The sequence below is a fragment of the Naegleria gruberi genome (genome assembly GCF_000004985.1).
Source record: "Naegleria gruberi genomic scaffold NAEGRscaffold_16, whole genome shotgun sequence".
Lineage (NCBI taxonomy): Eukaryota > Heterolobosea > Eutetramitea > Acrasida > Naegleriidae > Naegleria > Naegleria gruberi.
Window position 1 is genome coordinate 73,907 of NW_003163311.1, and position 26,985 is coordinate 100,891.

A 26,985-nucleotide genomic window follows, 5' to 3' on the forward strand; every position below is an offset into this window, starting at 1 on the left:
TTTTCACATATTCCAACAAGGGTACATAAAACACCTGTTATTGTTTATTAATTAAATGTCCTCTCTTTTCCATATATCTATTATAGACATCAAGGAATATTTCTCTGCATTCAATTGCAACATCCAATTTGTTACACAACAAAAAGGCACCAGATAACTTTCTGTGGAGAGAATAAGTTACTGGAGGTGGAGCTGTTAATCTTTGTTTTAACATGGTTGGAATGATTTTAGTAACTCTTTCTGGAATAGCCTTACTTCTGAAATCATAAATGCCTTCACATGCAAATGGTTCACCAATATGCATGGCAGCTGTTGCATGAGCTTCATTCATTTCCTTGGATTCTTGTCCAGTGAGGAAACCCATCTTTCTTGAAGCATCAATTACTGTCTCAAAATCTTTAGTGGCACTTGCATGGACAACACGCAAGTATTGGTCAACAAATTCTTGAGGGAATTCCAAACATGCTCCAAAATCTAACAAGTGCAAAGTGTCAGTCTTTGGATCATAGAAAAAGTTAGCCCAGTTTGGATCCGTTTGCATAAATCTGAATTCAAACAATTCCTTTAAACATAATTTGAGAATCAATTTAGCGACTCTATTTCTGACTTCAATTGGATATTCTTCCTTGATTTGTTCGATTGTTTTACCATACTTAATTAATTCTGTACACAAAACTCTTCTTGTAGTGAATTCATCAAAAACTTCAGGTACACTATATGAAGTCATTGGAACATCAGTTACATAACCTCTATTCTTTTCAGCGATAGCATCATCTTGAATTAATTTTCTAAACATCTTTTGAGATTTAGCTTCACGAACATAGTCACATTCTTGTGTCAACTCTTTTCTAGCTTGTTCCATGGTTTGTCCCAAGAATGCACCACGAGGAACGAGATTTGTATATTTGATAATTCTTTCTACATTTCTAATATCACTTTCAATAGAGTCAGCAACTCCAGGATATTGAACCTTGATTGCAACTTCTTTACCATTTGCAAGAACACCCTTGTGAACTTGACCTATCGAGGCAGCTGCAATTGGTTTAGTATCAAAATGTTTGAATCCACTCTTCCATGCTTCTCCAAATTCTGCAGACATGGCTTGCTCCAATTGCCAGGTTGGCATGACATTAGCAGAGTGTCTGACCTTTTCCAAAGCCTTTTGAATGACTGGAGGAACAGTTGACTCATCTTGAATGGACATAATTTGACCAATCTTTAAGGCAGCTCCTCTCATTTTACAGAGAGTATCGGCAAGAATCTCTGCATTCTTTTCTGTTAAAACATCAGTCACAGAAATGTTCTTTTTTTCAGAATCAGATGTTTGAGAGGTTTCAGTTGCTTCAGGTTTCTTTGAAAAGTATTGTTCCTTAGCAGTATTGACTCCCAGTTTGATACCCAAAGCAGCAAATTGAATAGCTCTAGAAACTGAATTACTTGGAACCTTGTTTTCCTTTAAAAATGAATTGGTATGTCTCAAATGAATTTCATCACTTTCTGTGTGTTCGGTTTCTGGCTTTTTTTCTTGTGTTGATTTAATTTCAGAGATATCCTTTTGACCATGAATAAGAGAATCGTACATCATACCATCAAATGATTCATCTTTCTTGGATTCAATTTTTTGGGTGACAATTTTTGGTGTCTCCGATTTAACTTCTTGTGAACTAGTTGTTGTTGCACTTGTAGTAGTAGTATTATTGGTATTCATTGAATTATTTCCATAACTATCAAAGAAAATTTGAACATTATTTTGATTGCTATCATCTTGATCTTGATTAATCCTAATAACATTTTCTCCATCAATTTTTTCAATTGTAGAAACAGTCTTATCTAGTACAACATTTGGACTATTTTGAATAGTTTTAATATTATAGGCAAATTGTTGAATAGGTGATTGTGGATAGTAAGTACAAGCAGAGGTAGCCTTTCGGAGGTGAGCGGAACTCTTCTTTGTGGAGGCTAACACTACCATCCCAACACCTTGAGCAACACGGAGAAAATCATCAAGCATTTTTTTTAAACTTGAAGAATTTAAAATATTAATTTGAAATTGATTAAATTGATCTATCAGTCAACTTGAAAATTTTATGGAGTGTGTTTAACGACATAGGCTTGCTTCTTGGTGTTTTTGTTTGTTTTTTCTTCAACTGTTTGTTTGGCTTCTTGAGTTTCTTTTAACATGTTAGCAGTTTGAGTCCAAAGAGCATTTCTATATTGAGGTGGAACTACATCTTTCAACCATTCTCCTTCAATTGAACAAATATCTCTAATATATTGCTTAGTTGTTAAAATCATTTGATTGTACAATACACAATCTGGGAATGGGTCTACCAAAACACTGGATGGATGGACTCTGACCTCAATATTATCTGTCACTGTTTTGTACATTCTCTTGTTTGGAACTCTAACAGCAACATTTATGAAAAATCCAGAGCATAATGCTTTTCTAACCATTGCCAAATCTTTTCCACATGAGGAAATTTCATAATTTAGGTTCATTAAATAGTCTCTCAATTGTTTTCTGACATCCAATACTTTTGTCATGGATTTGTAATTGATGTAGTGGTCGAAACACCACTTCTTAATATCTTCCTTGGCACTCTTTTTTACCAAATTGAATTCTCTGAAAGCGTTCAAAAGTGTGAGTTGATCACCTGTTTTAGAGGCAAATTTCATCTTGATTTTGTTTGCTTCCTCTCTCTTATGATAAGGCGCATAGAAAATAGATTCTACAGAAAGCATTGAAACAATATCCAAAATTTCCTTTGTACATCCAAATTCTGTTGATCTCAATAACGAAACAGCAAACATTGGTTCAAGAGGGAATCCAGCCATTTTTACACCTAGTTCAGTAAGATTACCTCTTTCATCAAGAGCACCCAAATTATAAAGTGTTTCAAGGGATTTTTTGAGAGATTCCTTTGGTGGCTTATCCATAAAATCAAACTTGTGAACCTTTTCAATACCCATAGATTTAAGTTGAAGCACAACAGTGGAAAGATTGCATCTCAAAATTTCTGGAATTGTAAAATTATCCAAGCTGTGATATGCTTCCTCGGTGTATAATCTGAAACATTTACCACTCGACTCTCTACCAGCTCTACCAGATCTTTGTCTAGCTGAGGCCTTAGAAATTGGTGTTAACACCAGAGATTCCATTCCATTCAAAGGATTGAAAGCCTTTGATTTCACAAAACCTGTATCAATAACAAATCTAATACCATTAATAGTAATAGATGTTTCGGCAATATTGGTTGCCAAAATAACTTTTCTACATCCTGAAGGTGCTGGCTCGAATACTTCCATTTGTTTCTCTGAAGGTAAAGATGAAAAGATTGGGCAAACCATTAACTTTAAAATTTTGTAAATAAACTATCAATAATATTCAAAAATCTTACCTTAAGGGCTTCAGGAGGTAACATTTTAGCTTTTTGTTCCAGTAACTTGGCAACTTGTTCAATTTCTTCCTGACCTGTCAAGAATACCAGAATATCACCTAATGATTCTCCTGTTGGAGATTGCTCGTCTAAATGGATTTGGAAAGTTGTTGTAATTGCAGCATCGACATAGTCAGATGTTGGTTGTTCAGTATAGTAAATATCTACAGGAAATTGTCTACCAGAAACGTATAAAATCTTTGCACTGAATTAATTATTTGGATTAAAACATAAAGATGAGAGTTGATGACTTACTTGTCATAAAATTTAGAAAATGATTGAGCTTCCAAAGTGGCACTCATGATTATTACTTTCAAATCATCTCTTTCTTTCAGTAATCTTTTAACAACTCCGAAAAGAACATCTATTTAAGAATTATCTCAATAATTTTTTTCATAAAAAACTCACCTGTGTGTAAAGTTCTTTCGTGAGCTTCGTCCAATACAATTACAGAGTATTTTTTGAGTAATGGATCAATTTGTGATTCTCTCAAGAGCATACCGTCTGTTAAATATTTAACTTTAGTTTTATGTGGATTAGAAACATCCTCAAAACGAATCGTGTAACCAACTTCCTCTCCCAATTTAACATTCATTTCCTCAGAGACACGTCTAGCAATTGAGATTGCAGCAACTCTTCTAGGTTGGGTAATTGCAACACATCCCTCTCCACAAATTCCACTTTCATAAATATATTGAGGAATTTCTAAAATAATTAATAAATTAATTATCGAATAAGAAACATACGAGTTGTCTAAAAATTGTAAACTCATTTGAAAATAAAATTATTTACCTTTCCTGAACCTGTCTCACCGACAACAACTAGAGTTTTATTCTTCCTAATTTCATCAACTAAAGATGATTTGGCTTCATAAATTGGTAATAAAGTTTTTTCCTTTTGAATTCTTAAATACTTTTCTTCCGACACTTCCGAAGTCTTTAATTTTTTAGGTGGTGCAGTTTTTATCACTTTATAACTCTCAGATTGTTGTTGATCTTGACTTTCCAATGATGATGATTTCCTTTTATTTTGTCTCCTATTATTATTATAGCTTTCAATGCCACCACCACCACTAAATGGTAATTTTCTCATTTTTTATTGTTCAACAACAGAAAATCATGTGACTTCATCTTGTTTGTGTACTTCAACATGGATAAGAAAATGTGATGAAACAAAGATGACAAAAATCATCCAAGTAATTTTGCAAAAAGAAATTAACTCTTCATTAAATAATTGTTAACAATTATACTTTATTATAATAATAGCTCTTCGTTCCGATAATGGGATACTTATCTAGGTTCAACAAAATAGTTGCCGCCAATTTTTTTGATTGGTGTTGTAATATTTTTAAATGTCTGCAAAGTGTTTGAACAAAAACCAGCATTAATTAACACAAAAAAAATCCACAACAACAATGTCTAACATTTTCTCATTCTTCGGTCAAGAGATCAAAACTGGTGCTCCTCAAGCTTTCGAAATTCCATTCGGTGAAGTTATTCTCCACTTGTCCACCGTCTCTCTTGCTAAGGATACTCCAAAGGGAGCAATTACCAGAGTTTTTGTTCACTCAGTTGATGAAGATGACAAGGAAACGAAGGAATCTGTCTCCATTGACTTGAACTTCAGCGAAGATGTTGCCCTCTCTATTGAAACATCCGCTAATGATGATACTACTGTCCACGTTACTGGTTATATTAACTTGATTAACGAAGATGGTGAAGAAGGTGAGTATGGTGGATATTCAGTCATTGACGGCGATAATCTTGAAGATGAAAGTGATGAAGAAGAAAAGACCAAGCTCTTGAGAAAGATGTTGGAAGAAGAAGATGACGAAGAAGATGAAGATTTCAAACCAGATTTGAACGAATCATCTGAATCTGCAAAGCTCGAAGAATTGAGTGACGAAGATGATATTGAACCAATTGTCGGTGAAGAAGATGACGAAGATGTCGATCTTGATGAAGAACAAACTGAGGAAGTTGTTAAGAGAGTTCAAGATTTAGAAACTAGATTGGGAAGAGAAGCTAACGATGAAGAAATCAAGGGTATTGTTGAAAGAGTTCAATCTGGCATTCCTGAACCAAAGAAGGAACAAAAGCAACCACAAAAACAACAACAAAAACAACAACCAAAGCAACAACAAAAGCAACAACCAAAGGAAGATAAGAAGAGAAAGCAAGAAGAAGCTCTAGGAAATAACAAGAAGAATAAGAACAAGAAGAATAAGAAGAAATAAATTAATTTTTTAATCGTAATTATTTGAATTTTCTATTTACAAAATATTTAATATGTTAGAATGAATTACTTCCTTTAAAAACTAGAACTGCAAGGTTTCCATTGAAATAAAGGTAAAGTAAGTTCTTTGCTTCATGAGTCACTGACACTCCGAATCCTTCTCCTATTATACAATGCCATGATTTACCATATTTCTTATCCATTTGGGTTTTAATTGCCTTAGCAGCATTTTCATAATTTTGGGGTGATTTTTCCAAAGCTGTTTCAATTGCTGTTGATACTGTTTCAACACAGTCTATCCTCATATCTTCCGGCATATCACAATGCTTAGAAATTTATTTTGTATAACTTGATGATTTAAAAGACCTACCACTACGAGCGCTAAATTATTTGCTGGATTTCCTTCTTCTGCCATTTTTTTTGTAAATTTATCTGATAAAATTGGCGGGCGCTTGAACTGCAACTAACACTTGGGGTAGGTGGACCTAAAGAAATTACGCTGAAGGTGAAAATCTGTTATTTATTAATTCTCTCATCAAAAAAATGGACGATCAACCACTTGAAGAAGACCGTCTATCACAAACTAATGAACAAAAGGATAACAATTCTGCTGTTTCAAATGCAGAACAAGATAAGGGATCATTGTATGAGAGAGGAAAACAGTTTTTAACAATTAAGGAATCAAAGCTTAGCAAAGAGAGAGAAAGAAAAGTGAATCAAGGATCATCAGAATGTACTTTCCAACCAAATATATCAAAGAAGAGTAAAAACATGACTCGGGAAGAGAGTTTGTACGAATATAACAACAAGTGGGTATGTACTACATCGCATTTATTTTACTAAGATGTTCGTTAACAGAAATCTAAAGTTGATCATAACATTGAGGAACTAAGAGCAAAGCAATTGAAAAGAGAAGAAGAACAAATCCATGCAAAACCATCACCATTATCTGTTGTTTCACAATTTATAATTCAAAAGAAACAGGAACAGAAGGAATATTCAGGTCCTATTACTGGTTGGGAGAAGAGATTTGATGAATATCGTCATAAGAATCAAATGTATTATGATGAAGAGTACAACTTTTCTCCAAGAATTAATGAGAAATCAACATTGTTGGCCAACAAAAATAGATCCGATGCAGAATCAAATCCTTTTGAAAGACTTTATGGAGATTCAAAAAAGAAAAAGGATGAGGAATCCTCAAGTCCAAAAGACAAGAAAAAGTCGTCTGAATACGACGATGAAAGAAGGAGAGCTGAGGCAGAGTTTTATAAGAAGGCACTTGAAAGACATTTAGAGGCAGAAAAGAAGAAAGCAAAAATGAAAGAAGATCAAGAAGATCAATACTCTTTTAAACCTGCTATTAACAAACATTCAAAGGATATAGCCAAACATTTGGAAAGACCACCACTTTATTCACCAAAGAAAGGTTCTTCACCATCTCAAACTATTTCCCTTGAGAATACCGTTACTACAAATACAAGTACTAATTCTAATACTACTAAGCCAGATAGTCCTTCTCCAAACAAAAAGAAGTTCGAAGTTGATAACTTTATTCAAAGAAGACTTACTAAGGAGAAACAAAGACAAGATAAGATTAATCAACTTAAACACGATATAATAGAAGAGGAAATGAAAGAATGTACATTTAAGCCTTCGATCAATCAAAAGTCTGTGGAGCTTGCACACTTGTGGATTGAATCATTTGATAATGATTTGGAAGAATTATATGAATTTGACCCAAGATACAATCAATCTTCTCCTAAACCATTCTTGAAAAAGAATTCATCACCTGGTTTGTCATCTTCCAAGAAGGAAAAAACAAAAGGAAGTCCAATTAGACAGAGCTTGAAATCAAGTTCTTCCAATATTATTGAGTCAATCATAGATGATGCTATGAAGAGTATTGAAATGGAAAGATCCCTGAAATCAACACCAAAGAGCTCAGTCGAGATGTCAAAAGAACCTACACTAAAAGAAATTGTAACACCAAGAATCTCAGAATCAAACAGAAAGAGATACTCTCTATCTGATGATGAAGATGATGACTTTGTATCAATAGAAAATGAAATGAAATCGGCCATCCAAGAATTTGAAGAAGAATGGAGTAAATATGAAGGCTTGTAAACTAACACATAAATGCTTTAATTTCTTTTGAAACTGTCGAAATTGCACTTTCTAAATCCGTTATCTTGGAAGACAAGTCAACCCAATGTAAATCAACTCTTCCTTCGCTGTAACCAATTGCTACTCTGTCATTCTTATTCAGAGCTTTCATTAAATCTGGTTGGTGATGAACTAGCACACTTTGCACTTTCTCCTTTTGAGAAAGACAAATTAATCCTAATTTGCAGCTCACTCTATTAATCTTATCTTTGGATTGTGATTTTAAGGTCACCTTTTCACAGAATATTAACTTATCGTTTTGAATGAGATCGAATACCATTAGATCATCATCACTGGTTAAAACAAAGAATACAGATGGATGAACAGCACTCCACTTAATATCTACAATACTTGAGTTGGTGTAATGTTTAAAGTTAATGATTGGATCTTCGTATCCTTTCAGAAACAGAGCAAACATTCCATTTTCGTAACCAGCAAGAAAATATTGAGGTAAGAAAAATGAAAATTCCACACACGTAACTCTTGATGTAATATGATGAATATTGGACGAGTACCCATCCTTTCTTTTTACAATGTTGTATGGTTTTATATTGTCAATGAATCTTCCTCTTCTCAGTATATGTCCAAAATCTGTTCCAACCAATATCCTAAAAGATTAAGTTTCATTGTGTTCGAAATACTTACTGTGAAGAGTCGTCTGGATCAACCTCGAAACAAACAGCAGCTTCAATTGAGGGAATAAATTGTTCATGGTTGGTATTATCATTTGCGTTTGTAAATCCTTTAAGGATAGAGGCAGCTAAACTTGTTTCATTCTCCACCTTTTTCAAGTTTAGCTCTAATGTTGGCTCTCCGAATACGTTCATTCTTCCACTGTTTACAATTTTTACCTTTCCACCAATATTCAACCCAATCTCTGTATCAGAGACTCCACTATCAGGTCTTAGATTCCATCTTAATGTTGTTTTACTTACTGTTGAGAGAGGAATATCACAAGCCAATAAATTACATTACCAGCTTCATCCAGAGAAATAAAATAATCTCCCATACTTCTTATTTCGTTTGAATATATTGAGAGTTGAGAACTGATAGTTTTCACTTGGACTACAGAGCACAAGTGAGTTTCACTGAAGAGATTAGCTGTTGAAAAGGATGGAGTGAGGAATGACAATGGAGATTCTTCAATTATTCTTGTCTTTGGATTTTGATTTGAATCCCAAACAACTACAGATCCATCATTTGCACCAGCAATAATAATATTTGGTCTATCTGGAAGGCAACAAACGCTTGTCAATTCACAACCATAAATTAAACAGCTTAAATAGGTGAAATTAAAATCGAATGATCTATCAAGTTAATACTTACAGGACTGGTGATTTTTCATTTAGAGTATCCCAGATACAAACCAATCCAGTTTCAATTTCTACATTTGAATAATTAGGTCCGTAACATACTATCATTTGGTTATCTTTTGAGAAAATAATTTCCTTAACCTCTCTTCCATTTGTCAGAGGATGGCCGAAAACAGAATAGCTACTACTAAACTTAAACATAGATTCTCTATTCTTTGTATCTGATTCTGTATTACTACTGGTGTTAGATTCTAGAATCCTGTCACAGACTGGATAGACAGCTTTCAAAAATCTTGACAATGACAGAGAATTAAATTTGAACTTGTCCATACTATTCTTTGGTGTACTCTTACTTGATATACCTAAATCTTCTGGTGCTTGGATCGCTTTTACTGACTGTGTTGGTGGTATTGTGTTACATCCCATTTCCTTCTTTTCATCCAACGGAGGACATTGAACAGAAGTCTGCATAGATGTTCCTTTTCCAAATGATCTTTGATACATTTCAAAATCAGATAGTGGAGGTAAATCCATCACTTCAAATGAAACATTATCCAATGTAATTAATTCCAATAGCTTTTGAGCTCTGTCCAACTTTTTTTGATTTTTTTCAAGTCTCTCCTTTTCTTCCTTTGAGAGAGTAGGTTTAATTTTGATAGCCTTTGTTGTGATTTCCTCTTGTCTAATTATCTTGATGAATTTCAATCCAAGTTTAAATCCTTACCTGGTGCTCGGAGTTGTATTTACAATTTTATCATTTTGTATTTCAACCCTAGATTGAAATGTCTGAGGCACTATTGTTTTTGCAGGTGCACTATTGAACACTGGTTTTTGAGGTACTTCTTCCTCAAAGTCATCCTCGAAATCATCCTCGAAATCATCATCAAAATCGTCATCAAAGTCAGACATTTTTTTTGCTTATTTTTCCCTCCAAAATTGTAGTTTGCAGTTGAATAGGTTTTTAAACAACCGCAGCTCTTACATATAATTTTTATTACAAAACATTTTACACCTTTCCCTCTCTAATAATCATTTACTTTTTGAATTAAATTATTGGAATTCTTAACAAGATTTTTAAGATTCTCCATTTGATAGGCAGGCGCCTTTCCTAAATATTGTTGCTCAAGTTTGGATTGAACGGCCTTCTTGAGTGTTGAAAAGAATAATGGCTCATCAGCTAAAAAGTCATCCTTAGTTGCTCGCAGAGGATATTTAGAATCTGCTGTTGGTAGAACATCATCTGTTAATTCGCTATCTGAAGAATTACCTCCATTTTCATCATTTTCTGCCTTCTTCTTCAAATGTAAATATGTCTTGTTGGTAAGATTTTCAAATTTAGCTTCCTTCTCTTTACTTTTAGTGGCAGCTTCTTGTTCACCACCAGCCTCGGCAATTTTCATTAATACATTCGAATAAGATTCTTGGACAATACTCAAGAAAATGTTAACAATTGCACAAACTGTAAAATTGTTATCATATAAATTTTAAATTTCTGATAAACTTACTGAAAAGCAATAACTATTTATGTTATTAGCAATATTATTCAATTAAATAAACTTACAAATATGACAGTATAAGCTCTTCCCAATATTTTGTAGAAAGTTCCATAAGCATACAATTTCTCGAATACAATTCTAAGGTTGTCACCTTGAAGGGCACTATATAATGTGACCATAGTGTTATCAATGTTTTTGAAATCTTACCAGTGTTAAATATTTGTTAAGTTTCAAACTTACAAGAAGAGTAAAATCCGAACCACATAACACCTGTGCAAACAAATGCCGCAAATATTGGAGCTATACTGAACAAATACTTCATAATTATTGGAATAGCTCTTGTAAATGCTCTAATGACTAATATAATGTCAATCATTTGTTAATGTCGCTAATAACTTACCCAAGTAGAATTTTGCTTGATAATTAAAGTATTTTGTTAAATTTACAAGAGAAAGGAATGATCCAATGCCAAGAAATGTTTGAGAAGCTAATTCTGTACTCTCACCTGATTTGACAATCATTGTAATATATCCAATAATTAACATGACATCTTTAAGGAAAGCAACATAAATCCAAATTCCTAGATAATCAGTAAATAGGTCATAAAATCTCATCAATTTGTTTGTTTTTTTTCTTTTCTGTAATGTGTTTAGAATTGTTACCAATATCTTGGGTACTTACAAAGAATACAGTTAATCTAGTAATTAATGATTTGTTGTAAAATATAAAAGAAATAAACGCAAAAATACACATCAAAATACCAATCCAACCTCTTGGTCTTTGGAAAATAGATGAATAATAAGCATCTTCATTTGCCACACAATTATCTTTTTGGAAAATTATTATTATCATATCAGAAATTATCTACACAACTTACCATACTTGTAAGATAATCTCATTGGAACTCTGCCACCTCCATCAAAAACGAACTTAAAGAGAACAGTCCATTTGTAGCAATTAGGAAATCCCTGAACTTTGGTATCAATACTTATCAGTTTGAAAAAGAGTTCCAAGTTTGTGATTCTGTCAACAAGATATTTAAGATCGTCTCCTGTCACGTTAAATAGAGAGCCAAGGGGTTCTGAATCTGTTAAATTCTCATTGATTTCGATGGTTTCATCAGAAAATAATGAGTGAACGTCTCTTCTTGCAATAAATCTCCAATCAATCATTGATGGATCGCTATCTCCATTAGTTTCATTTGCAATTAGTCGTCTAATATTTTCCTTATATAAGGTAGCTCTCAATTTTACAAGATTTTGACTAGTAGGAACAAAAACACTAACAGAATTTTCCTGTATCGAATAGTATTTTGCTACAAGACTCTGAATATTCTTCTGCAGATCGTCCACATTATAAATGTAATAAGTGAAGAAACCTAACAAGAAATGTTAGAAATACTGAAATTCTCTCTACTCACCATCATCGTTATCCTTAATATTTTGAAATCCACTATGAAATAATTAACTTGAAAATATGAATTATTCAACCTACTTTGGAAGGAAATAATTCGAAAAAGTATTACTCATATCTGATTTATATCCTTTAAATTCGGATGCATAAAAGATAATAAAAAGAATTACTAATGCAGCCTGGATAATATCTGTTACTAATTTTGTTGGAAATACTCTATACTTTAAAAACTTTTGTACAAGTGACAATTGAATCGCTTCTTCTTCATCATCGATTTTTTGTGGTAAAACTCTTTCTTTAAGAAAAGTATAGGAACGAGCCAACAGAGTTGGTGTTTGCAATTGCACTTGAGAGTTTGATGGCAAATTCAATTGATTAAAATCGTCATCGTCTCCCAACTGCACCGTGCTATTGGCAAGAAGAGATTGTCTCAATCTTTGCATCCCGAATTATGAATTATGTGATGGAAAGAAAAAATCGGAGAACAAGAGAAAATTGTGAGAACACTAAAGTGAATGAGTTTTTTTCAATTTTTGTCGGCAAGAAATGTACCTCCGAATCACCCAATAATGCAACAGAAATATTATAATGTTGCAGCGCCCTATTCCTTTGGCATTTCAACAGTAAAGGAATTGTAATCTAAAAAACCAGCGCCTCACTTTGATAGATATATATTGCTTTCATATTTATTGCATTAGTTCAATATTAAGTATTATTGTGAGAACACTTGATGTACAGAAAGCTAATAGATTTGATAGATTTCCTAAATAATTCAATGGTGGATTTTGAAGCTAACACATTGGTTACTCCTTGTTCCAAAAGAAAATATCAAAACAGCCAAAGTCAAATTAGAGCCGTTCTTTGTTTTGACATTAACGAGTTGTTTTGTCCATGTATCTGTTTTCATTCAAGCAGTCTGAATTACTTTAACACCTTTTGGAAGATCTTCGTTTCGGAGCATGGGAGAGGAAGATAAGACACTTTTTTATTGTAACAAAAAAAATTTTACAGAGAAGCCGTTACTCTGCCACCGTTAACAATGAGTTCTAGAAAGAAGGTTTTGTTGAAGGTTATCATCCTCGGTGATAGTGGTGTCGGAAAGACATCATTGATGAACCAATACGTAAACAAGAAATTCAGGTATGATTTGAATACTTTTTAAATTTACTTATTAAAAACCGCAAAAAATCAATAATTTAATTCTAATAGTAATCAATACAAGGCTACAATTGGTGCTGACTTTTTGACCAAGGAAGTTATGGTTGATGACCGTCTTGTTACTATGCAAATTTGGGTATGTGAATTTCCAACTAACTGCTCTAACAAAAACAAAAAATTATTTTATTATTATTATTTGGAATTTGATGATGATTGTGTTTTCGATTTTAATTTTCCGATAATATGAAATGATGATGAATTATTATTATATAATCAAAAAAAGGATACTGCTGGTCAAGAACGTTTCCAAAGTCTTGGTGTTGCCTTCTACAGAGGAGCTGACTCGTGTGTTTTAGTTTTTGATGCCACAGTTGCCAAGACATTTGAAAATATTAACTCTTGGAGAGATGAATTTTTGATTCAAGCTGGTCCACCAGATCCAGATAACTTCCCATTCGTTGTTATTGCCAACAAAATTGATCTCGATCAACGTATTGTACCACAAAAGAGAGCTCTCGCTTGGTGCAAGGCTAAGGGTAACATTCCATACTTTGAATGTTCTGCCAAAGAAGGAACCAATGTCGAACAAGCTTTCCGTAAGTATTATCTTTGAGCTAGTTAATATTTTAACACTTTACAATAGAAACTATTGCTAGAAACGCTTTAGGAAAAGAAGAAGATACACCTTACACTGGAGGTCAAAGTATTACTGAATTCCCAGATGAACCTCAACCAAAGAAATCAGGATGTTGTGGATAATCTAGTTGTGACCAAAAAATCATTTTTGAAGATTTACTAAACTCTCTGTACATAAATATTTAAAATTCTTTCTCAAGTTTAAAAGGATTCTTTTAATGCCATTATTCCAAAAATGCTTAATTGGTCGTTTACTTCTCACAAACTACATGTATCTTATTAAATAGTTAAAAACAACGATACGCTTATGATATTAATAATAATGACGAACAAACAATAGAATCCATTTGATTGAATTTGAATCTTAAAAAAAACAAAATGCAATCGTCCTCTAACATACCTGTATTTGATGTTTTTAATCCAATAATACCTTCGAGTATTAACATCTCCGAATTACCTTTCCACTCACAAGTACAATGGTCTCATAATTTAATTTACTCTTCCTCTCTGAATCAATCACTAAATTCATCAACTCCGTACACAAATTCTACATTAAATTCCAATGTTACTCTCATGCTCTTTTTAACATCCTTCTCGGCCACTGTTGAAGTTGTGATTGCATGTTCTATCGGTGCCATCATGGTTTTTACAGGGATTTTAACACCCGATAGAGTACAATTTCTTAGTCAACTTATATTCAATGTTTTTAGTCCTACTTTTAATATGCATGCCTTATCTAGAGCTATTAGTGTTGATTCTATTTATTCATTGTGGATGCTTCCTATCATTAACCTTATTAACACTATCATTGGTAATCTTATTGGAAGAATTGTCTTTTTCAAAAGGTTTTGGAGAGGAACTTTATCAGAAGAACAACAATCAGTTCAATTTGTCACTCAAACTTTTAGTAATGGTGTTACAATTCCATTGGTATGTTTGAAATTTTGAAAATCTTTTATTTATCATTCATTAAGGTTTTTATGAGTGCAATTTGTAAAATCACAGCTGGAACTTTATTTAATATTGATGAGGATGAAGCAGTGCAATCTGCTATGGCTTTTATTAATGTTTACACATTGCCAAGTATCTTTTTGTTTTGGTCGTATGTTTATAATATTGTTTATTTATTGACATTTTCAAAAACTATTTAAGGTATGGTGTTGTGGCATTGACACCCCCAAAAGAAGAGGATGAAAAACCCAAGATTCAATCCAAAGTTTCAACACCTGAAGGAGAAGAGGAACAACATTTGGCATCTCTTGAAGAACATGAAGATCATTCAACAGAGCTCAAGGAGGATTTGAATGATAATTTACAAAGTGTAGATATTGAAGCTCCAAAGGAAAGTGATGATCATCTTTCGAGTGCAATTGAGGAAAGTCCTAGACCAACAACTTTCAAGGAAAAGCTTTTAAAAATCTGGAATGGAGATAGAGCAAAGAGATTCAAATTTATTTTGAAACAAACAATTAATGGACCAGTGATAGCTTTAACATTGGGAACAATTATTGGATTGATTCCACCTGTAAAACAATTTCTCATTACAGATCCACCTCTGGTAGTTAGTGCATTTGTGCATACACTTTCATTATTTGCAAGGTAAGTTTCACAAGTAGTTAGTTGGCTTTGATAGATTAATGTAAATAGTGGAATTTTCCCTATTAGTATGATTATTCTTGGAGCTAATGTTGCAATGACATTACAAGTTTCCATCAAAGCTAGTGCTCAATCTGAGCAAGGACTTAGTAGAACAGAGAAATTAAAAAAATTCCTCAATCCACTCTACACATTGAAATGGATCAGAAGAACTTTTATCAATTTCAATAATCCACTAGCATTATTCATTTCAGTATTTATCAAATTGGGTATTATGCCATTGTTGGGAGTTGGAATCATTTACTTGGGAACTAATGTACTTCAAGTCATTCCACCAAATCCTGTATTGATTTTAACAATTCTTGTAGAATGGTCGTAAGTTTTTTTTTAATAGAGTAATGTTTAAATTTTACAAAATTTTCAGTGTACCAATGGCTATGGCTTCAACAACATTGAGTTCTATCAATAAGGACTTTGGACAAAGACAAATTTGTGAATTGTTATTGTTCAATTATATTTTGGCTCCATTTACATTATCTCTCTATTGTTGGTGGTTCCTTAACTTGTGTTGCCAATTTACACAATGTATTCAATAAGCAGTATTACTCTAATTCCATATTAGTTAAAATTAAGTTAATAACACAAGAAAATTCCATATTTAATGATATTCTCTTTGAAAAATTATCTTTTCATCATGATGATTGTAAATTTATTGTTTAAATTGTGTACTGGTTTGTAAATGTCATTTCGGAAGGATCAACACTGATTGTTTGGTCTTGTTTCTTCAAAGAATTTCTCTCCAAAAACTTGGGTGAGACTTGGGAGCTTATTTTGCAATTGTATTTGTCCGTGTGATTTGGATTTTACAAACATAGGTCTCGAAATTGATGAATAAGGTGTTGGTGGTTGCTGTTGTGGAACTGGCATATGCATCTCTTGTTGTTGAGGAGAACTTGATAAACTTGAACTAACTAAGGATTGTACTGTTGACACACTTAGAACTTGCTCCTTCTTCTTTTGTATACCCTTAGCTGTTTGCTGAGCAACAGCGGTAAGTGATGAAGCCTTTTTTAGGGGTGGCCTAGAAAAAGAACTAGTTGTTCTTCTTAACATTCCACTACCTGAATTGTTGGAATCATTATCCAAATCAATAGCTGACATGTTTGCGACCAAATCACTCAAACTACTACTGCTGCTGCACGTGCTTAATGTACCAGTTTGGAAGTGATTACTCTCCGTATTCGTACAATTTGAAAATGTTATGGAGCTGTTGCTGTTTGCTTTAAGTAATTGAGGTCTTCTTAAGGAGGATAATGCTGGTTGAGGAGAAGATTGAAAACTTGTATGTTGTTGTGTTGGTTGTTGTTGAATAGGTTGAGGAGTTGAGGAATAAACATCTCCCATACATACATCGGCTGATTCGCTCAATACTTGCTGGTTTGTTTGAGGAAGTTGAATCTGAGTGTTAATGTGAGACGATGAGCTCATGTTGTTAAAACCAGAGTTGTTCGGGTTGATGTTCATCGTATTTGTGTTGTTAAGAGGATTCATTTGGTTTGGTTGGTTCATAGAGGATTGCATTCCCCATGAGAATGAATTGCCTGTTGGATGATTATGGTGCTGTGGGTGGTGTTGAGAATTGATCATTGAGGTATCCATGTTTGAATAATTATTGCTGATATTGTTGCTAGAAACATTCATAGAGAAGGATGGTTGTGTAGCAACTGAATGATTTTGAGTATAATTATTAAGTGAAATATGATGATTCATGTTGTTTGTCCAAGTACTTTGATGAGTATTATTACTATTATGGGAGGATCCCATCATTAATTGGGATGATTGGTTAGTGAATAAATTATTGTTGGTTGGTATTACATTGTTATTTGTTTGATACATGTTTGCATAATTTGTTTGTCCAATGGTGTTATTATTATTGTTAGGACCATTGAAGTTTGTGGAATTATTTGGAATATTGGAAGAGGATTGTTGTTGAGGAGTTCCAAAGTCACTATCATTAAAGTTATTGAAAACAAACTCCTTATTGTCTCTGATAAATTCTGAAACCTTTTCCTTATATTCATCTTCATTCATTTCAACATTACTGTCATTGGCTCCTTTTTGTATTATTGACTTGATTCTTCTATAAGGCCATCTATTGATTCCGTATTGACGACAGAACTTCTTTAGGAGAGTTTGGCATATTCCTTCATTAAGGTTAAATAAGATTATGATGAAAGGAATGTTTAATAATTACCCATGTCGTCTGCAGCTCTTTGTAGAGGAAGATGAAATCGCTCTGATATCTCTTCGTAAGTTGGTTTCTTCTTTGGTGTTGGTGGCATGCTTTTTTTTTCTAGTTGGTTAAGGTTTTGAACAGAGTTTTAGACTTTTGATACGGTAAAGATCTTTATTGTATATTATCAAATGTGATATATAAGATATTAATCCGATTTCAGCTTTTTGGTCTCGCTTGGTTCAGCATCTTCTAATTTTCTCTTCTTATCAGAGGATTCAGCAAGTGCTGATGTATCAACATTTGGTAAAATAACTCCTTCTTCGTTTCCATCTACATTAGTGGTAAGTCTCCTCTTATTTTTAAGGAGAATGGTATGCATTTCTGCATCGTGATGTTCTTCGTGTGAACAATTTTCCCCGTGTACATGGACGTGTGGGTCTTCTTCTTCATCTAACTCGATAGGATCTTCAAAATTCTTCCAACTCTCTTCCAAAGCCATTTCTTCATCTGTTAATAAACAAGAGTCCAACTTGGCCGAGATTTCCTTCTCAGAAATATCCATACCAATGAAAACTAGTTCTTGTCTTCTATCTCCCCACTTTTCATCCCAAACTTTTGCTAAACTATTATCATCTTTTGGCCAATCTTCCTTCGGTATACTAGCCCAGAATCTACCACCAGTTTCAATTCTTAGTGTGTCACCAGCTTGTGACCAAAGTCCATATATATCCATCTTAGTACAAAGCCAGAAGAATCCTTTACTTCTCAAAACACCATCAAGAGCTTCTTCATCTATTATTTGTTAATTTCGAATTTTGAAAGAATGATTATTACTTACTATGAATGAATTGATCTGAAAGACGTTTTGGATGGAAAGGTCTTCTTCTTCTATATGCAAAACTTGTAATACCGTATTGTACACTCTCTGGGACGTGATTACCTTGAAGTTCTTGCAACCATCCAGCAGATTGTTGAGCTTCATTGAAGTCGAATATGTTTGTATAGAAAATGCAATCAAGAGGAACTTTTCCGAATTTTGTTTTGATAAGTTTTGCTTTAGGATTCAAGTGACGAATAGTTTGTTCCAACAATCCTAATTCATCGGATGTAACAAGATCTATTTTGTTCAAAATGATAACATTAGCAAATTCAATTTGATCCACCAACAAATCTACAACTTGTCTGTCATCATCCTCGTCATTTTGTAAGTTTTTATCTTTCAATGTCTTTCCACTTGTATAATCTAACAACCAGTTATAAGAATCAACAACAGTTACCATTGTATCCAAACGAGCAAGGTTTTTGAGGGTAACATTTTTCACTGGAGCGACTGATTCTGTTGTTGTTCCATTATTTTCCTCTTTTGATTTATGTGCTTGGTTCAGGAAGTCATCAACAGAAAACGTAAAAGTTTCAGCAACTGGGAGAGGTTCACTGATTCCACTATTCCGAAATATATCATCAACAAATTGTTATTAGACACTTACCTTGATTCAATTAATAGGTAATCAAATTTCTTGTCGTTAGCCAATTTGGCAATTTCTTGTAACTAAAAATTTTAGTTTTTGAAACAATTATTGTCGTACTTACTAAATCATCTCTCAAGGTGCAACAAATACAACCATTAGCCATTTCTATTAATTTTTGTTCCTTTTTCTCATTCTTTTTGTTGTGATTTGTTAATCATCAACTTGTCGTTACAAAAAACCTACCTTCAAGTGATTGATATGAACGAGCTTTGCATCAATGTTAATTTCACTCATGTCATTGACAATAACGGCTACTTTATATCCTTCTTGATTATTTAAAACATATTTCAACAATGTTGTTTTACCTGCTCCCAAAAATCCGGAAAGAACTGTAACAGGTAGTCTTTGATCATCACTAGCCACACCTTTTCTAGTAGGAAAAAGGCTTCCAACTATACTATTAATATTTGTTGAAGTACTTGATGATATTTGGCTATCCGCTGCGCCAGTGTTTGCATCAGCTGAACAAACGGTTGCCGACGCATCAACAGTGGAGTTGCTCATTTTTTTTAATGTTTAAAAAAGGTAAAAAACAAAAACTGCGTTTCAATAGCTCCAAAATTCAATCCAGCACAACCTAGGTATTGTGTGAATCTGTAATCTCCTCTCAATCTTCTATTTAACATTAAGGGTGAACTATTTCTGTTCAGCACGTTTTCTGGTTAACCACATGTTAAGAAATATTTAGAGGAAAGTTGTGCGGATGTTTTGAAATGATCTCAATTTATGTTATCTCCTCTAACCTTTTCACTTGTGGTGTTATAGATCAAACAGGTTCATAATTGTTCTTTGAAGCAGAAGTATCGAAAGAGTTTCATTGGATTTAATGTTGTTGGTTCATCACGCATAAATCAAATCGTCAGACGACACCTCTTTGCTTCTTTTATCCAAGAGCTTTATCCATTCCTAATATGAAACATTGATAACAAACCACAAGCGGGACCTAAATTTTCTTACTCATTCTCAATCTATGTTGGAATGTACAATTGTTGTAAGTGGTTCAAAGAGTTCCTTAACAACAACCTATTTAAAACACATTTTGCCACTATTTTTACAGCAAAGAAAGTTCATTTCAGATTTTATTTTTAATATTTTTATTTTAAAATTAAAAAATTAGCAAAACACCATGTCCAGCAGTGCTAATCAACCTTTCGTAATTGATCCATCAACAATTGTTGTATCCGATAACGAAACTGATTTGGATGAAACAATTAAATCCGAGGTTTTGTTGTGGTATCAATCATTTAAATCATTAAAGAATGCTACTCGACAAATGATCGAAAGAAGTCACTTGAATCCTCTTCTTAAAGTACCTAGAAAGGAGTTATTAAATGTGATGGTTAACTTGAATTTATTGGAATTAAATACTCAAGAAAAGATCATAATGTTTGATTTGAATGATTCAATCTTTTCAGTTATTTATCCCGAAACTTATAAGCCAATGGAAGGAGAAGGCCTTTTAGTTACTAGTGATGATCCTGTTCTTGAAAAGGTTGTTGCAAAGGCTAATAGATTTATTCAAAGAGATAGTGTCAGTATGACATCACCATCCATTGCAATTTCTGTACTTTTATCAAAGATTATTGAAATTTTCATCACCAAATCATTTAATGAGCTTACTCCTGGTGTTGTAAATGCCACTGATGATTTATTTGCTTCAAAACTTGATGAATTGGACAAAGGAGCCTCTAAACTTCTTATTAGCTCCGATGATGAAGATGATGATGAGGATGATGATGAAGACTTTATTCAAACTCCAACACCTCAAAAGGTGAATATTTCCGAAAAGAATATATTTGATGTACAAGAGGAAAAGGATATGTCAGAGCTTATTGCAAAGCTTCAAAAAATGTCACAAGATGAAGAATTTACAATGTTTACAAATGCATGGGGTAAGTTTCCTTTGAATTCTTAAGCTTATCTTTTTTAGGATCTTTGGCTGGCTATGTAGAATATAACTTGTCAGCAAAGAGTAAACTGTTGACTGAATTGAAATTTATTAATTCATTGAATGGAAGAAATGGATGGAAAGTGGAATTAGTAGACGAAAATATTTTTGTTTGGACTGTGCATTTGTATAATTTCCCAACTTCATCAACAATTGCATCTGGATTACGTTCTTTCCAAGAAAAGTTCAACATTGGTAATGGAGACATTGTGTTGGAAGTTCGTTTTGCTAATTATCCTGAAGAGCCTCCACACATTAGAGTTGTATCACCAAGAATTCAATATTTGACAGGTTTAGTACAATTTGATGGAAGTCTTTGTGTTGATTTCTTAACAAGAAATAATTGGGCTGAAAACAGATGCTTATCTATGGAATCAATCTTTTCTAAAATCAAATCATCGCTCATTGAAAATGATGCCTGCATTGATTTGAGAACATTCAAACCTTATGATGTCAAGGCCGCTCTTAATAGCTATGTCAGACATACAAGAGATCAAGTCATTCAATCAGGAACCAAGTTCAACGAAAAGTATTACATTTTCTCATCTGCTTTCAGTAAGCGTTGTTTTGATGTCAAGGTTAATCTTAGTGCTCTTGGTAAGTTTATCGTAGCAAGTAGAATTTATAGTTAACATTTTCAGAAAAGGGTAATAAGGTGTTGTTGCCACCTGAAGCAGCTGATAAGATTTTCAACGATCCTAATGTTGAATTCCCTCTTATTTTTGAAATTCAAACCAAACATTCTAGAGTATATTGTGGTGTCAGTGGTATGTTGTTTCATAATTTTATATTTCTCTAATTTCAATTTTTTAGAATTTACCAGTCCTTCCAATAATATTGTTGTTCCAGAATGGTAAGTAAGATGATTAATTTCATTCAATTAACCTGTATCAGGATGTTTAAGAGTTTGTTTATCACAGAAGGAGCTAAAGTTAGCATTAGATGTGTAAAGCTTCTTCCTGCATCTTATATAAAGATTCAACCTCACAGCAAGACTTTCTATAATATTGAGAATTATAAGCAAGTATTGGAGACCACTTTATCTAGATATTCTTGTGTTGCTGAAGGTCAATCATTGCAAGTATACGATGAAAGTGATAAAATTCACATGATTGAAATTATGGAAACTCAACCAAGTACTGCTGTATCAGTCCTTGCTGAATCATCAGGTTTCATGGAAGTTGAAATTGATTTTGTTCCTGCTCTTGACTTGTATGATCCAAGTGAACTCACTGAAATGCAACAACAAGAACAACAAAAGAGATTGCAAAAGAAGGAAAAACAAAAGTTGGATTTCACCAACAAGACTTTGAAAGAAAGAGAAGAAAAGAGACAAAAATTGCAAGAACTTCTTGCTACTATTGGAAAGGACACCAAGACAGTATTATTCAAGATCAAGTTCCCTGATGGAAGCTCAGTTAGTCAAAAATTCCCAGTCACTGCTTCATGCTCAACTCTTTATGACTTTGTTGAATGCATTCAAGAAAAGGATTTGTGGAGACCATTACCATACACAACTAGCTCAGACCTTCAAATAGCCACAACCTATCCAAAGATTGACATTCCTTGCAACCAAACACTCTCTTTCGAATCTGCTCGTATTACTGGACAAGCTGCTGTTGTTGTCACACAACAAGACAGATTCCCTCCAGAAAATCAGTAATTTTATTTTTCATATTTTCTATAGTGTGTAATTCTATTTTCCAAATTTGTTCTAATTTGAGATATTTCTTGTAAATTATGGTCCTCTGTCAACATTTCAATAAATGATAGACAGTTGTTTTCATCTGTTGGATTTGCTAAAAATCTAAAAACAATAGATGAATCTGGAAATATGGATACCATTGCCCTAACACTTGAATGAAATAAGGAGGCAAATTTCTTAGAGTACATTGTATCTTCGTTTGAATTAGTTTGATATTGGAGAATTCTATTGACCTCATTGCCAATCTCTGTCATTTTTCTGAATGATTCTTCATTAATTAATCTCTTGAAAACAAGGCATGTAAACAAGTCAATTTCATCTCTTCCCTAATTGATAATGGTCAATTAAGCTATCAAATATATTTGATTTTTAACACTTACAATATGTGGATACCAAGAGAGCTGAACAAAAATATACATGGCATGGATAAAACTCTCTCTTGACTCGAGTAGATCAAACAAGCATCCAAGTAAACAGCTATCATCCAGCAAGGAGTTTGTTAACTTTGGAATGTCTACAACGTTAGCAACAATTTTCACAAGAATAATTCTTCCCTTATCTGCAAGCATATTCCACAAATATCCCAACAACACTTGAAATAGGGCATCTTGTTCAGCATTCATTGATTTGGAAAGGTATTTCTGTAAAAGTCCCTTTCTTGATAATTCTAAAAGGCAATACAATGAATATTTTACAATCAATCCTTGCTGATGATAATCACAATCTTCATCAAGAATATCAACCACTTCTTCTTGTAAATTTCTTGCTAGTTCTTTAGATAACTTGTCGACCTCTTTCAGTAAACGACTGATAATTGCACTAATTGACCTTCCACCCAGAAACCAATCGCTCAACATTTTTGTATCCTCACTGATGGTCGCAGCCAATTCAGAATATAATCGAACAATGAATCCATTCACACTCAAAATGTCATCTAGAATCTTTATGGAACCTTCATTAGGATCCAATGTCAAGTAATCAGCAAGTAAATCCAAAATTCCAAAGTTTACAAAATATCTTGAATATTCCTTCACATCTTGGTCCAATAAAACTGATAATGAAAAAACAACATCTCTTATCAGTTTTAAATCAACACAATGTTCATGTGTCTTTAAACATTGAAATTCTGTTTGCAACTTGTCCACCACAATTTGCAGGTATTTCACTTGTTCACTCATTTCAGTAAATTCAAACATTCCTGAAAGAATTTCTTCCACCTTTCTAAATAGAAATCCTTCGTCCTTGTGGTTCATAATCAAATTTGTCTGATTGATAGGGATCAAGTTAGGCAACAGAGCTGGTAGATTAACGCACATTTCCTCAAGCATGAGAAAGTACTGATCCTCATACTCTCTATCAAAGTCACTTCTATCCTCTCTATATTCAAATATTGTCCTTAACTGTTTTCTCAATTGATTCGTTACTGATTGTTGCTCCTCATCAAGAATGCACAATTTAGAGTGAATAAGTAATGAGTGACATATAGCAATGTCCCTCTCCAATCGATCAGAGTACGTGTTGGAAATGATGGATTCTAGGGAAGAATGATCTAAATTACTCTGATCAAACGGATTGCAATCTATTTCTGCATTTTCTGGGGGATTTTCCATGTGATGGAGTTGGGCTAGTAAGAGATCTTTTGGAGGAAGGCGAGAAACTGCTTCTAGGGCACGTTGCTTTCTTTCATTGAGGATTGTTCGCTTTTCGTTCATTGTTTTTTTAAGAGAAAGTTAGTAATCAAAAAGGAAATTTCCTTAATAAACTTTTCTTCTGGTATCTTTATAAGCCATAGTAAGGAATTTAAACTTCAATGGTGTGGGGCGGTTAGCTCAGCGGTAGAGCACCGGATTGCAAAGTTAATTGCAGCAGACATCCGATGGTCACGTGTTCGATCCACGTACCACCCTTCCTTTTCCCTTTTCTTTCCATCTTAATAATACATTTTTTTTAAATAAACAGGTTTACTTTCCGAAATATTAAATATTATTAATATTTTACAAAAAAAATGTCAAATAGCAACGAAGCACAAATTGTTTGGAAACAAGTTGATGATTATTTCGAAGATATGCTGTGTCCAGTAGATCCTATTTTAAAACATGCAGTTGAGGAGAGTGAAAAACATGGTCTTCCTCCTCATCAAGTTGCTCCCAATCAAGGAAAATTATTGGAAATCTTTTCACACATGATCCAAGCAAGAAAAATTCTTGAAATTGGGACGTTAGGAGCATACAGTACCATTCACTTGGCTAGATCTGTCCAGGAGCGAAATGGTAAAGTAATTAGTTTGGAATTCAATCCGAAACATGCCACTGTTGCCAGAGAAAATGTTAAATTTGCAAATTTGCAAGAAATTATTGAAATTCGTGAAGGAAAAGCTGCAGAATTAATGCAAGGAATGATTGACAATAACGAAGGACCATTCGATTTAATTTTCATTGATGCAGATAAGCCAAGTAATCCAATTTATTTGGAGCTTTCCCTTCAATTATCCAAAAGTGGAAGTATTATTATTGGAGATAATGTTGTGAGAAATGGCCAAGTTGTAAATGATGAATCACAAGATGCCAATGTAATTGGTGTTCGACAATTTATGAAATTAATGAAGGAAAATCCAAAACTGAAAGCATGCACAGCATTACAAACAGTTGGCTGTAAAGGATATGATGGATTTAGTATTGCAATTGTAAAATAGATGACCAATCATGCAAATATTGGGATAATCACACTAATGAATCAAATAATTTTGCAAAAATACTGACACTTCACATATATGGAAGGTTACCTTTCGTATTCATTACAAAAATATTGAAAATTATAATGGAAGATAATCTCGAGATGGATGCCAAATCTACGGCTGATTATTCTTTGTTTTCGAGTGGTGTTCTTTCACCTTTGTCTCGTGATAAGAAATGTTAGTTATTTTCCTAACCAAATCAGGAAAATGTCCACAACATAGAAGGGTTAAGGTTCCATCATGGAAATTTCGTGATAGAGGGTAAAACACTCAGCGTTGAAGGACCTCTTGTTTTACATGTTGTTTTTTAATCGCAAACTCTACTAATTCAGTTCGAAAAGAAAAGAGACGAAAGCTCCATAATGTTAATGAATCCAAGTCGAAGAAATTATCATCAACCACATCCACAACAACAACATCAGGCAGAACCATGGAACTGCCATGGTTGTATCTCGAGAGAATCAGCACAGCAACAACATGCAACTCTCCCAACAATATCTGACCTCTATTCACAGTTGATTTTGTCTGGATTGGAGGGTAATCATTCTGCATGTAGTGATCCTCACTTTCGTCAAGCTGTGCATGATTATAAAAAGTTCCTCGACTATTATAACAAGATGAAGAGAGTCAGTTTTAGTAGCATGGCGAGTAATAAGAGCACATTGTCAAATTATCCTCAATATTCAAGTCATTCAGTTAATAGTGATAATTGTAAATCTAATGTAAATACTAACAATGAACAGAATGTGTTCAGACATGATTGTAAATTAGCACCTTTTAGATATGAAGAGAATAGCTCTTGCTGTGAAATGATCAAAATTCCAAGTATTGATCAATTAACCAAACAGCTGATTCCAAATTCATGTACATCTTTGTTGCCAATTGCTGATTCGAAAGAGAACTCAATGAATGTAGAAAAGAAACGTACAAGAAGATATGAAGAAGATGGATTAACAAAATCAAAGAAAGTTAAACAGAATCCACATTTAATTCAAATTAGTCCAACAGAGATTCTTCAATCATCAACAAGCACCGTGTACATTTCCAAACAACAAGCCAAATTATTCGATAGTGTGAAAGGAACAACATGCCATCAATGTAAACAGAAAACTCTCGATATCAAAACCAATTGCAAGCATTGTTGTAATCTATCATTGAACAATACTACAAATGGAAGAGGTGTATTTTGTTCCAATTGTCTAAAGAATCGATATGGAGAAGAGGTATGTAACTATTTCATTTTTATCATTTTACCATTTTACTATTAGTTAGAAGAGGTGTTAAAGAATGAAAAGTGGTCTTGTCCAGTATGTAGAGAAATTTGTAATTGTAGTTCATGTCGAAGAAAAGGAGGTAAAGAACCAATTTCCATCACAACACGAG

General features: G+C 33.3%; 15 protein-coding genes and 1 non-coding gene across 16 annotated transcripts; 8 read left to right on the forward strand and 8 right to left on the reverse strand.

Moving 5' to 3' along the window:
• Positions 1 to 37: 37 nt before the first annotated feature.
• Positions 38 to 1,582, reverse strand: NAEGRDRAFT_32595 (uncharacterized protein; the record flags this gene model as incomplete). Its single annotated transcript, XM_002678789.1, has 1 exon — positions 38 to 1,582. The coding sequence occupies one exon, from the start codon at positions 1,580 to 1,582 to the stop codon at positions 38 to 40; it is 1,545 nt and encodes a 514-aa protein (XP_002678835.1).
• A 484-nt stretch (positions 1,583 to 2,066) lies between these two features.
• Positions 2,067 to 4,527, reverse strand: NAEGRDRAFT_38674 (DEXH box helicase). The gene is made up of 6 exons (XM_002678790.1): positions 4,230 to 4,527; positions 4,184 to 4,190; positions 3,846 to 4,142; positions 3,693 to 3,801; positions 3,399 to 3,642; positions 2,067 to 3,351 (listed from the first exon to the last, which is right to left on the reverse strand). Exons 3-6 carry the CDS (start codon positions 4,030 to 4,032, stop codon positions 2,086 to 2,088), a joined length of 1,806 nt encoding a protein of 601 aa, XP_002678836.1. The 5' UTR covers positions 4,033 to 4,142; positions 4,184 to 4,190; positions 4,230 to 4,527; the 3' UTR covers positions 2,067 to 2,085.
• Positions 4,528 to 4,843: 316 nt separating this feature from the next.
• On the forward strand, positions 4,844 to 5,690 carry NAEGRDRAFT_38678 (nucleolar basal body binding protein BN46/51 small subunit). The gene is made up of 2 exons (XM_002678668.1): positions 4,844 to 5,161; positions 5,207 to 5,690. The coding sequence occupies exons 1-2, from the start codon at positions 4,852 to 4,854 to the stop codon at positions 5,671 to 5,673; spliced, it is 777 nt and encodes a 258-aa protein (XP_002678714.1). The 5' UTR covers positions 4,844 to 4,851; the 3' UTR covers positions 5,674 to 5,690.
• A 38-nt stretch (positions 5,691 to 5,728) lies between these two features.
• NAEGRDRAFT_32555 (uncharacterized protein) lies at positions 5,729 to 6,007 on the reverse strand (the record flags this gene model as incomplete). Its single annotated transcript, XM_002678791.1, has 1 exon — positions 5,729 to 6,007. A coding segment is annotated over one exon (279 nt), but the record flags the coding sequence as incomplete, so codon positions are not given.
• Positions 6,008 to 6,215: 208 nt separating this feature from the next.
• Positions 6,216 to 7,799, forward strand: NAEGRDRAFT_65893 (uncharacterized protein; the record flags this gene model as incomplete). Its single annotated transcript, XM_002678669.1, has 2 exons — positions 6,216 to 6,485; positions 6,531 to 7,799. 2 exons carry the CDS (start codon positions 6,216 to 6,218, stop codon positions 7,797 to 7,799), a joined length of 1,539 nt encoding a protein of 512 aa, XP_002678715.1.
• A 134-nt stretch (positions 7,800 to 7,933) lies between these two features.
• Positions 7,934 to 10,060, reverse strand: NAEGRDRAFT_65894 (uncharacterized protein; the record flags this gene model as incomplete). Its single annotated transcript, XM_002678792.1, has 6 exons — positions 7,934 to 8,032; positions 8,071 to 8,446; positions 8,484 to 8,732; positions 8,774 to 9,115; positions 9,165 to 9,833; positions 9,876 to 10,060. 6 exons carry the CDS (start codon positions 10,058 to 10,060, stop codon positions 7,934 to 7,936), a joined length of 1,920 nt encoding a protein of 639 aa, XP_002678838.1.
• Positions 10,061 to 10,173: 113 nt separating this feature from the next.
• On the reverse strand, positions 10,174 to 12,503 carry NAEGRDRAFT_65895 (uncharacterized protein; the record flags this gene model as incomplete). The annotated part of the gene is made up of 9 exons (XM_002678793.1): positions 10,174 to 10,610; positions 10,657 to 10,669; positions 10,713 to 10,849; positions 10,888 to 11,004; positions 11,048 to 11,285; positions 11,329 to 11,474; positions 11,525 to 12,025; positions 12,068 to 12,099; positions 12,142 to 12,503. 9 exons carry the CDS (start codon positions 12,501 to 12,503, stop codon positions 10,174 to 10,176), a joined length of 1,983 nt encoding a protein of 660 aa, XP_002678839.1.
• A 559-nt stretch (positions 12,504 to 13,062) lies between these two features.
• Positions 13,063 to 14,051, forward strand: NAEGRDRAFT_82544 (rab family small GTPase). Its single transcript, XM_002678670.1, has 4 exons — positions 13,063 to 13,200; positions 13,270 to 13,354; positions 13,502 to 13,814; positions 13,862 to 14,051. Exons 1-4 carry the CDS (start codon positions 13,100 to 13,102, stop codon positions 13,975 to 13,977), a joined length of 615 nt encoding a protein of 204 aa, XP_002678716.1. The 5' UTR covers positions 13,063 to 13,099; the 3' UTR covers positions 13,978 to 14,051.
• Positions 14,052 to 14,232: 181 nt separating this feature from the next.
• NAEGRDRAFT_79226 (uncharacterized protein) lies at positions 14,233 to 16,110 on the forward strand (the record flags this gene model as incomplete). The annotated part of the gene is made up of 5 exons (XM_002678671.1): positions 14,233 to 14,784; positions 14,829 to 14,956; positions 15,007 to 15,453; positions 15,502 to 15,825; positions 15,875 to 16,110. The coding sequence occupies 5 exons, from the start codon at positions 14,233 to 14,235 to the stop codon at positions 16,044 to 16,046; spliced, it is 1,623 nt and encodes a 540-aa protein (XP_002678717.1). The 3' UTR covers positions 16,047 to 16,110.
• Positions 16,111 to 16,206: 96 nt separating this feature from the next.
• On the reverse strand, positions 16,207 to 17,541 carry NAEGRDRAFT_65898 (uncharacterized protein; the record flags this gene model as incomplete). Its single annotated transcript, XM_002678794.1, has 1 exon — positions 16,207 to 17,541. The coding sequence occupies one exon, from the start codon at positions 17,539 to 17,541 to the stop codon at positions 16,207 to 16,209; it is 1,335 nt and encodes a 444-aa protein (XP_002678840.1).
• A 292-nt stretch (positions 17,542 to 17,833) lies between these two features.
• On the reverse strand, positions 17,834 to 19,719 carry NAEGRDRAFT_79227 (cobalamin synthesis protein; the record flags this gene model as incomplete). The annotated part of the gene is made up of 5 exons (XM_002678795.1): positions 17,834 to 18,478; positions 18,525 to 19,129; positions 19,174 to 19,235; positions 19,277 to 19,348; positions 19,399 to 19,719. 5 exons carry the CDS (start codon positions 19,717 to 19,719, stop codon positions 17,892 to 17,894), a joined length of 1,647 nt encoding a protein of 548 aa, XP_002678841.1. The 3' UTR covers positions 17,834 to 17,891.
• A 622-nt stretch (positions 19,720 to 20,341) lies between these two features.
• NAEGRDRAFT_79228 (ubiquitin fusion-degradation protein) lies at positions 20,342 to 22,948 on the forward strand (the record flags this gene model as incomplete). Its single annotated transcript, XM_002678672.1, has 5 exons — positions 20,342 to 21,107; positions 21,146 to 21,760; positions 21,805 to 21,930; positions 21,977 to 22,016; positions 22,058 to 22,948. The coding sequence occupies 5 exons, from the start codon at positions 20,342 to 20,344 to the stop codon at positions 22,824 to 22,826; spliced, it is 2,316 nt and encodes a 771-aa protein (XP_002678718.1). The 3' UTR covers positions 22,827 to 22,948.
• A 264-nt stretch (positions 22,949 to 23,212) lies between these two features.
• Positions 23,213 to 24,580, reverse strand: NAEGRDRAFT_47987 (uncharacterized protein; the record flags this gene model as incomplete). Its single annotated transcript, XM_002678796.1, has 1 exon — positions 23,213 to 24,580. The coding sequence occupies one exon, from the start codon at positions 24,578 to 24,580 to the stop codon at positions 23,213 to 23,215; it is 1,368 nt and encodes a 455-aa protein (XP_002678842.1).
• Positions 24,581 to 24,686: 106 nt separating this feature from the next.
• NAEGRDRAFT_t227 lies at positions 24,687 to 24,775 on the forward strand. Its single transcript has one exon. It is a non-coding gene; the product is annotated as a tRNA-Cys (tRNA).
• Positions 24,776 to 24,873: 98 nt separating this feature from the next.
• On the forward strand, positions 24,874 to 25,560 carry NAEGRDRAFT_65902 (uncharacterized protein; the record flags this gene model as incomplete). The annotated part of the gene is made up of 1 exon (XM_002678673.1): positions 24,874 to 25,560. The coding sequence occupies one exon, from the start codon at positions 24,874 to 24,876 to the stop codon at positions 25,558 to 25,560; it is 687 nt and encodes a 228-aa protein (XP_002678719.1).
• A 404-nt stretch (positions 25,561 to 25,964) lies between these two features.
• Positions 25,965 to 26,870, forward strand: NAEGRDRAFT_65903 (uncharacterized protein; the record flags this gene model as incomplete). Its single annotated transcript, XM_002678674.1, has 1 exon — positions 25,965 to 26,870. The coding sequence occupies one exon, from the start codon at positions 25,965 to 25,967 to the stop codon at positions 26,868 to 26,870; it is 906 nt and encodes a 301-aa protein (XP_002678720.1).
• Positions 26,871 to 26,985: the final 115 nt, after the last annotated feature.

Excerpts from the sequence above, each read along its gene's own strand:
- NAEGRDRAFT_38674 (XM_002678790.1), bottom strand. The coding sequence starts at position 4,032 with ATGAATGTTAAATTGGGAGAGGAAGTTGGTTACACGATTCGTTTTGAG. Across the intron at positions 3,643-3,692 it reads TTTTCTAAATTTTATGACAA|TGCAAAGATTTTATACGTTT; the intron begins GTAAGTCATCAA and ends TAATTAATTCAG. Across the intron at positions 3,352-3,398 it reads TACCTCCTGAAGCCCTTAAG|TTAATGGTTTGCCCAATCTT; the intron begins GTAAGATTTTTG and ends AAAATTTTAAAG.
- NAEGRDRAFT_38678 (XM_002678668.1), top strand. The coding sequence starts at position 4,852 with ATGTCTAACATTTTCTCATTCTTCGGTCAAGAGATCAAAACTGGTGCT. Across the intron at positions 5,162-5,206 it reads TAACGAAGATGGTGAAGAAG|ATGAAAGTGATGAAGAAGAA; the intron begins GTGAGTATGGTG and ends ATAATCTTGAAG.
- NAEGRDRAFT_82544 (XM_002678670.1), top strand. The coding sequence starts at position 13,100 with ATGAGTTCTAGAAAGAAGGTTTTGTTGAAGGTTATCATCCTCGGTGAT. Across the intron at positions 13,355-13,501 it reads TTGTTACTATGCAAATTTGG|GATACTGCTGGTCAAGAACG; the intron begins GTATGTGAATTT and ends AATCAAAAAAAG. Across the intron at positions 13,815-13,861 it reads CAATGTCGAACAAGCTTTCC|AAACTATTGCTAGAAACGCT; the intron begins GTAAGTATTATC and ends ACTTTACAATAG.